The sequence below is a fragment of the Musca domestica genome, unplaced genomic scaffold, assembly GCF_030504385.1.
Source record: "Musca domestica strain aabys unplaced genomic scaffold, Musca_domestica.polishedcontigs.V.1.1 121, whole genome shotgun sequence".
NCBI lineage: Eukaryota > Metazoa > Arthropoda > Insecta > Diptera > Muscidae > Musca > Musca domestica.
Window position 1 is genome coordinate 467,417 of NW_026712156.1, and position 8,855 is coordinate 476,271.

Genomic DNA, 8,855 nt, shown 5'->3' on the forward strand with positions numbered 1-8,855 from the left:
ATATAGACCCTAATATACGGCTACATTCGGAATTTTTAAGATTTTAACACTTCGTTTAGAAACAATCACACACACACACACACGTTTTTTTCAATATTCTATAATGAGCCGCTGTCAAAAAGAACCTCGCAATTGTTGCCGTCTCCAATTTGTCGTTTTGTTAATAACTTTAAGATGTTTGTTTTCTTTTGTTTAATGTCAAGTTCTAAATTGTTTATGTGCCTGGGTGTGATTTTTTTTTTGCTTTGCGTTATTGTTGTTGGTGTTATTTTTAGGAAACATGTTCTGTTAAACATTAACTTGAAAGGTGTACAAATGTCAATGAATGAAAGGTTAGGAAAAAATAAATAAAAATAATAAACATTTAAAAAAAATAACAAAACAAAAATAATTGTATAGGCTCATCTTCGCAGTTGAAGTTCTTTTAGTTGAAAACAATTAGCGGAAGAGTTTAGAACGATTAGCAAATTCAATAGAACCGGAATACGTTTGGAGTTTTTTTTTTTTTTTTTTTTTTTTTTTTTTGAGAAATAAATAAAAAGGTAATTGAAAGTGAATTTAAAAAAGTACCAACAAAAAACAAAAAAGCAGGAACAAAAACTTCAAATTTGGCAAGGAGGAACTTTTAAAGCTGTCCGTCATGAGGATATGCAAACGTGAAAAACAGGCAAACAAAGATCTTAAGAGGGAGATACGGACCATTTGATATCTTATTCCACTATGTTACGACATTCAAAATTAAAAATATTCCTGGTTGAAAGGAAATTCTGATATTTTACATACTTACTTGGATCAACATCCACGATTATGAGCTTCATTTCTGACATAAACTCAACGCCTTTTGCAAAATTCTGCAAAGATCGGCCTTCCTGAAAAAATTGAAAAAAAATTGTTAAGGGGCTTTCTGACTAAAAAAACAAGGATTTTATAAAAAAAAATGTTTTGCAAAGCTTTGAGACTTTCTAAGCAATTGTTGACCGATATTGCAATCTCGAACATCGAAATATTGGTTTCCCACATAGGAAAGTATATATGGATTTTCCTATCTCGCCGAGCTAAGTCGATCTTACTATGTATGTCCGTTCGTTCGCCTGTCCATGTTAATTTGTAATCACTCTGCAGGTCGCAATTATGGCCCGATAGATAGATAGAAGCCTATTGCTTTTGGATATTATCACATAATATTTAGGGATTCAAATGAACCAAAAACAAACAAAAAATCCTGATCACACAATTGAAGCCAAGCGATACGGAATTTTGCCTGAGAAGAGAGTTAAGGACAGCGAAGAAGTCTACAATTTTGGATGACCATTGGATTATATTTAGCTGTAAAATGGACCACAAAAAAAAAATGCTAAGGGTAATATGTGGTCAGTGCTCCGTGATATAATTTCAAAAGCGAAATCTTCCCAAATGGATTTGGACATAAGGGGCTTTTAGCATGGTGTAGTGTTGTAGGGTATCACATGGTCGGGCCCGCTCGGCTATAGCCTTTGCTTACTCGTTATAAAATATTTTTAAGAATTTCCTTGTTAAAAAAAATCCGATTTTGTTAAGCTTCCATCAAAGTCCTTCTGCATAATTTTAACCTTGGATCTGCTTAATAAAAATAGTAGTTGTATTTAAAATTTGTTATTAAAATTTAATTCCATAATATTAAATTTTTAGGGACATATATTGAAATATCTCCTGACTGGAAGTCGTGGAGTTTTTAAAAAAATATTCGCCAGGCCTTCCTGGACAAAAAAAGTCGATTTTCTAATAAAATAGTGTTGACAAATAAATCACGGACTTCAAAAAATCCAAGGAGCCTCTAACCAAAATTGTCAATTGTACAATATTTTTCCAATATCATGGCCAATTTTTTTTTTTACATCGGGTAAAAAGCAGGAGTTTTTAGGAATATTTTTGAACAATCTTCTCACAAAAAAACCAAATCCATCCAATCGGATTTTGTGTTTCATAGATATTCAAAATGTTGACCCTTTGTGGGGGAGGTTCCAGAAGGAATGAACCGATATATCCCATCTTTACAACAGATCTTGTGTTAGTAGAAATAATAGGATGTGTGAAATATGAAGAAACCCGGATGCTTAGTTCGGATTTTATAATCGTTTTTTTTTTATTCAAAATGTTGACCCTTTGTTGTGGAGGTACCAGAAGGGGTAGACCGAAGAACCCTAATTTAAATGGTGGTTTTACAAATCATTTGTGTAAGGCCTTCCTAAGTTGTGGATTTTATGAATAGTTTTTGGGAAGCCTGAAGACCAAAACAGAGTGTTTAAAGGAATCCTAGAATACTTCTAGATAAAAAAGCAAGGAGCTTTTGAAAACATTAATGCATTTTTAGGATTTTTTTTTTCAAGGACGGAAGGAAGGGAGTGGATTTATTAATAATATTTTTACAATATTCTAGAAACATTGGTAAAATCATGGAGTTTTAATGTGTATTTTATAAGATATTGGGGCCTTGTCTTCTTGGCTTTTTAAGGGAATTCCTGGCAAAAATAGGTTTTTAAAATTTTTTCTTGGCCTCTTTTGAGAATATTTTTACAAGACCTTTCAGAACTAAAATAGTATTTGTTGTAAGAAATTGAAAGACCTGCTGGCAAAAAAAAAGAAAAAATAGAAATTAAAAAATACATCAAGGTCCTTCTGGTTAACAAAAAATAAAAATGGAATTTTCAATTTTTTTTTTGAGTTTTTTAAACATGATTTTTTTGAAAAAATTAAAAAAATGTTTTTTATAGATTATTTTTTTTTTTTGGATATTCAGAGAATATTTTTAAGATACCTAGGCGCTGTACAATGTTCTTATAATATTTTACCATGAAGTACTTGGCAAGAAATTCTTGGTGTTACATTTATTTTTTTTTTTCATTCATTTTCATAAAAAATCTATCGGATTTCGGAAAAAGATTTTTAGGACACAAGCTGTGTATTTTTCTGGAAAATATTTAATAAAATATTCATAAAAGATTTAGGAATTCTTAAGAAACATTTTTAGGTTCTTATTGCCAAAATTAATGGATTATTAAAAAAATACGAATAGCGAATTTACAAAATTTCAAGGACGTATAGCTGCGTTTTATTTTTTTTAAAGAACAGAATGAGAACAAAAATCTTGTTTTTTTTTAAAAAAAGGAGGATTTTAAAAATTGTTTCATTTAATTTAAAAAAATCTTATTTTTTTTTAAAGGAGGATTTAAAAAGTGTTTATTTTTAAAAAAAGACCTTTTAAGCAGAATAATAAATTTTAGGGGTATTTAGTGAAACCTCCTCCTGACCAAAATCATTGGCATTTCAATTTTTTCAATGACCTCAGGATTCTTCAATGGATTTTTTAAATTTGTTTCAATATCAGGATATTTTAAGAGCATTTTTATAAGGTCTTCGGAATGAAAAAAATCAGGATTCCTTGATTTTGCAAGATTTTCAAAAACTTTGTCTGGTATTTTTGAAATATTTTTATGAGGATTTGAAAGGACCAAAATAGTCAGTTTTTAAGAAAAGTTGAAGCAAATATTGGATTCCAATAAAAAAAGGTTAAATTAATAAATAATAGATATTTTGAGAATATTTCAAAAGAGAAGATTTTAAAGGACCTTCCCACGAAAATAGTATTTTTAAGGGAATTTAGTGAAACCTCTTCCTGACGAAAATAATTGACATTTCAATTTTTTCAAATACCTCAAGTGTTCCTAACAAAATTAATCGATTTTTTAATTTTTTTTTATCCTTTCGAGACTAATATCCTTGTTTCCCTGATTTTCAAGGAGTTAACGTCGGTTTTTTTTAATATTTTTAAAAGGCTTTCCAGGATCAAAATGGTGATTTTTCAAGAAAAGTTTGAGCATTTGCATTTTCCAGAAAATTGGTTAAAGTAATGGGACAGTTGAAAGTGCCTTCTAACCAAAATAGTAATTTTTAGGGGAATTTAGTGAAACCTCCACCTGACGAAAATAATTCACTTTTCAATTTTTTCAAAGACCTTAAGGGTTCTTAACAAAATTCATCGATTTTTTATTTTTTTTTTCAAAGTCAGAATATTTAAAGAATATTTTTATAAGGCCTTTGAAAACAATAATCCAGGATTCCATAATTTTGTAAGTTTTCAAGGATTTAACGTCCGGTATATATATTTTTTTAACTTCTATAAAGCTTTCGAGGACGAAAATTATGAGTTTTTAAGAGAAGTTTGAGCAAAAAGGGGATTTTCAAAAAAAAAAAAAAAAAAAAAAAAAAGTTTAATGTAATGAATAATAGATTTTTTGAGAATATTTCAACAACAAAAATTAAAGGACCTTTTAACCAAATTAGTAATTTTTAGGGGAATTTAGTGAAACCTCTTTTTGACGAAAATAATTGACATTTTAATTTTTTTTAAAGAATTCAAGATTTCTTAACAAAATTCATCGATTTTTTAATTTTTTTTTAAAGACAGGATAATTTAAGAATATTTTTATAAGGCCTTCGCTAACAAAAATACAGGATTCCTTGATTTTGTAAGTTTTCAAGGATTTAACGTCCGGTATATATATTTTTTGACTTCTATAAGGCTTTCGAGGACGAAAATAATGAGTTTTTAAAAAAACTTTGAGCAAATAGTGGATTTCAATAAAAAAAGGTTAAAGTAATGAATAATAGATTTTTTGTGAATATTTCAACAGAGAAAATTTTGAAGGACCTTCTAACCAAAATAGTATTTTTTTAAGGGAATATAGTGAAACCTTCTCCCGACGAAAATAATTGTTTTTCAATTGTTTTGTTTTTCAAAGGCCTCAAGGTTTCTTAACAAAATTCAACGAATTTTTATTTTTGTTTTAAAGTCAGGATATTTAAAGAATATTTTTTTAAGGCCTTCGGGAACAAAAATACATAATTCCTTGATTTTGTAATATTTTCAAGCATTTAACGTCCGGTATATTTTTTTATCTTCTATAAGGCTTTCGAGGACGAAGAAAAGTTTGAGCAAATAGTGGATTTCAATAAAAAAAGGTTAAATTAATAAATAATAAATTTTTTGAGAATATTTTAACAGAGAAAATTTTAAAGGACCTTCTAACCAAAATGGTATTTTTAAGGGAATTTATTGAAACCTCTTCCTGATGAAAATAATTGACATTTCAATTTTTTCAAAGACCTCAAGGGTTCTTAAAAAAATTCATCGATTTTTTAATTTTTTTTTTTTTTTTTTTCAAATAAGTAGGCCTTCGGGAACAAAAATACAGGATTCCTTGATTTTGTAATATTTTGAAGGATTTAACGTCCGGTATATAAGGCTTTCGAGGACGAATATAGTGAGTTTTTAAGAAAAGTTTGAGCAAATAGTGTATTTCAATAAATAATAGATTTTTTGAGAATATTTCAAAAGAGAAGATTTTAAAGGACCTTCCCACGAAAATAGTATTTTGAAGGGAATTTAGTGAAACCTCTTCCTGACGAAAATAATTGACATTTCAATTTTTTCAAAGACCTCAAGTGTTCCTAACAAAATTAATCGATTTTTTAATTTTTTTTATCCTTTCGAGACTAATATCCTGGATTCCCTGATTTTCAAGGAGTTAACGTCGGTTTTTTTTAATATTTTTAAAAGGCTTTCAGGGATCAAAATGGTGATTTTTCAAGAAAAGTTTGAGCATTTGCATTTTCCAGAAAATTGGTTAAAGTAATGGGACAGTTGAAAGTGCCTTCTAACCAAAATAGTAATTTTTAGGAGAATTTAGTGAAACCTCCACCTGACAAAAATAATTCACTTTTCAATTTTTTCAAAGACCTTAAGGGTTCTTAACAAAATTCATCGATTTTCTAATTTTTTTTTTTCAAAGTCAGGATATTTTAAGAATATTTTTATAAGGTCTTCGGTAACAAAAATACAGGATTCCTAGATTTTGTAATATTTTCAAGGATTTAACGTCCGATATATTTTTTAACTTCTATAAGGCTTTCGAGGACGAAAATAGTGAGTTTTTAAGAAAAGTTTGAGCAAAAAGTGGATTTCAATAAAAAAGGTTAAATTAATAAATAATAGACTTTTTTAGAATATTTCAACAGAAAAAAATTTAAAGGACCTTCTAACCAAAATAGTATTTTTTTAAGGGAATATAGTGAAACCTCCTCTTGACGAAAATAATCGTATTTAAATTTTTCCAAAGGCCTCAAGGTTTCATAATAAAATTCATAGATTTTTAAATTTTTTTTTCAAAGTGAGGATATTTTAAGAGCATTTTAAAGAGGTCTTCGGTAACAAAAATACAGGATTCCTTGATTTTGTAATATTTTCAAGGATTTAACGTCCGGTATATATATTTTTTAACTTCTATAAAGCTTTCTAGGACGACAATAATGAGTTTTAAAGAAAAGTTTTAGCAAATAGTGGATTTCGATAAAAAAGGTTAAATTAATAAATAATAGATTTTTTTTGAGAATATTTTAACACAGAAAATTTTGAAGGACCTTCCAACGAAAATAGTATTTTTAAGAGAATTTATTGAAACCTCTTCTTAATGAAAATAATTCACATTTCAATTTTTTAAAAACCTCTGGGGTTTCTAACAATATTCATAGACAGGATCAGGATTTTTTAAGAATTTTTTTTAAGGCCTATCGAGACTCATATCCAGGATTCCTTTATTTTCAAGGACTGGATTTTTTAATATTTGATGAGGCTTTCTAGGACCAAAATAGTGAGTTTTTAAAAAAAGTTTGAGCAAACAGCAAGCTTCAGGAGAAATCGTTAAATTAATAAATAATACATTTTTTTAACATTTTTCAAGAGAGAAACTTTTAAAGGACCTTCTAACAAAAATAGAAATTTAATGAATTTTTAAAAATTATTTTGAAAATGCCTTTCGAAACTTACATCCAAGATTCCATGATTTTCACTGACTTAATGCATGGTTTTTTTTTTTAAATATTTTTATGCGCTATTCTAGGACCAAAATAGTGAGTTTTTAAGAAAAGTTCGAGAAAACAGTGGATTTTCAAGAAAAAAAGGACCTCCTAATTAAAGTAATGAATAATATATATTTTTTTGAGAATATTTCAAGAGCCTCCATTACATAGTAGGTTTGTAAGAATATTTCATATATGCTTATAAAATTGTTAAGAGCTTAACGTTAAGTCCAACGCTTTTAAATTTTTTAATATTTTTCAATTTTTCAGACTTGCTTTAAATGAAGACCTTCCAACTGTTGTCACTGACTTTACTCTGTTCCCTGTTGTGGCTTCCTGAAATCCCCGCCCACAATGATATCGACTATTTTCTAAAACTCTCCGGGGTACAGAAAACCAAATTCCATCCCAAAAAGGCGCGGAATGGCAAACTTTTAGTCACAAACCTCGATGACAATCGAGATCTGCTACTAAACCTAAGGCGTATTTTACTACAACGGGCGGCCAACAATTGGTCCCGATTATATAGTTACAACTGGGAATATGGGAAAATTCAAAGACCCCGCAAATGGAATGAGTTCCCTTGCCCCCTAAATGGTACCAAGTCGAAAAGGACTCCCACAAGTGTGGATAAGCTGCGACCGGGTGATATTGATGTCATTGCGGCAATTGGTGATTCTCTGACGGCTGGTAATGGGGCAATATCTGAGACCATTGTTGATATAGCCACCGAGAATCGTGGGGTTACCTTCTCTGGGGGCGGTGTTGCCGATTGGAGAACCATTCTAACTTTGCCGAATATTTTAAAAGTTTTCAATCCTCGGCTATATGGCTTCTCAACACAAGATGGAGTGGCAGTGGATAGACATGCCCATTTGAATATTGCCGAGCCCATGATCATGTCAAGAGATTTGGTTTATCAGGTTCAGGTGCTGATACAACGCATGCGCCAGGATCCTCGCATTGATATGCAACGACATTGGAAACTGTTGACAATTTTTGTGGGCAATAATGACATCTGTTCCGATATGTGTCACCATGATAATCTGTGGAATTTTCTAAGACAACATGAGCGGGATCTGAGGAATGCCTTCCGCCTACTGCGTGATAATATCCCCCGACTTGTGGTGAATTTAATACCAGCCCCAAATATGGTCAATACCCTGAGGCAAATGCAGAATATCCCCCTGCTCTGTCAGGCTGTCCACAGCGTGGGCTGTCACTGTATCTTCAGTGAAACCTATTCGAGGAAGTATTTGAATACAATTTCGAAATTTATTTCCCGATGGCAGAAAATAGATGAATATGTGGCATCACTGCCGGAATTTTACACACAGGATTTTGTGGTACTCTATCAACCGTTTACGGCCAATGTCAGTTTGCCGATTCGAAATAATGGGGATACAGATTTGAGATTTCTGGCCAGTGATTGTTTTCATTTTAGCCAATTGGGTCATGCCGCCGTTGCCAATGAGCTATGGAATAACATGTTGCAGCCACCGGGGCGAAAGGAATCATATTTTATTGAACCCTTCGAGAGATTCGAATGTCCTTCGGAAGAGAGACCCTATATTGCCACATATAAAAATAGTTTTGTCCGACAATGATTTTTGGAGATGAAATTGGGGTGAAAAATTATTTTATATTTAAGACATATTATTATTTTAGAATAGTTGTTATTGTTGTGATATTTTATAATATTTATTATTAATTTGAAATTTAAGGCAAAAAATAAAAAAGTTTTAACAACGAGAAAAATAAAATTGAATTTCAAAATGTTTAAAAAAAATGTTGGTCTACGGATTCTTAAAAATAATATTCCTTAAAATTGTGTTATGGTCCTCATAAGATAATCGAACAATATGTAGGGGAGGTACCGGAAGAAATGGCTCGATCTCTACCATCTTTATAACAGATCTTGTGGTGAAGGAAATATTGAGATGTACCAAGTCTGAAAGGAA

At 30.3% G+C, this 8,855-nt stretch overlaps 1 protein-coding gene across 1 annotated transcript; it reads left to right on the forward strand.

The window, feature by feature from the left end:
- The first annotated feature begins 7,175 nt into the window (after positions 1-7,175).
- On the forward strand, positions 7,176-8,633 carry LOC101890228 (phospholipase B1, membrane-associated-like). The gene has a single exon (XM_005175056.3). It carries the CDS (start codon positions 7,176-7,178, stop codon positions 8,499-8,501), a length of 1,326 nt encoding a protein of 441 aa, XP_005175113.2. The 3' UTR covers positions 8,502-8,633.
- The last annotated feature ends 222 nt before the right edge of the window (positions 8,634-8,855 follow it).

What these genes read in the sequence shown, in the direction of transcription:
- LOC101890228 (XM_005175056.3), top strand. Translation starts at nt 7,176, where the DNA reads ATGAAGACCTTCCAACTGTTGTCACTGACTTTACTCTGTTCCCTGTTG.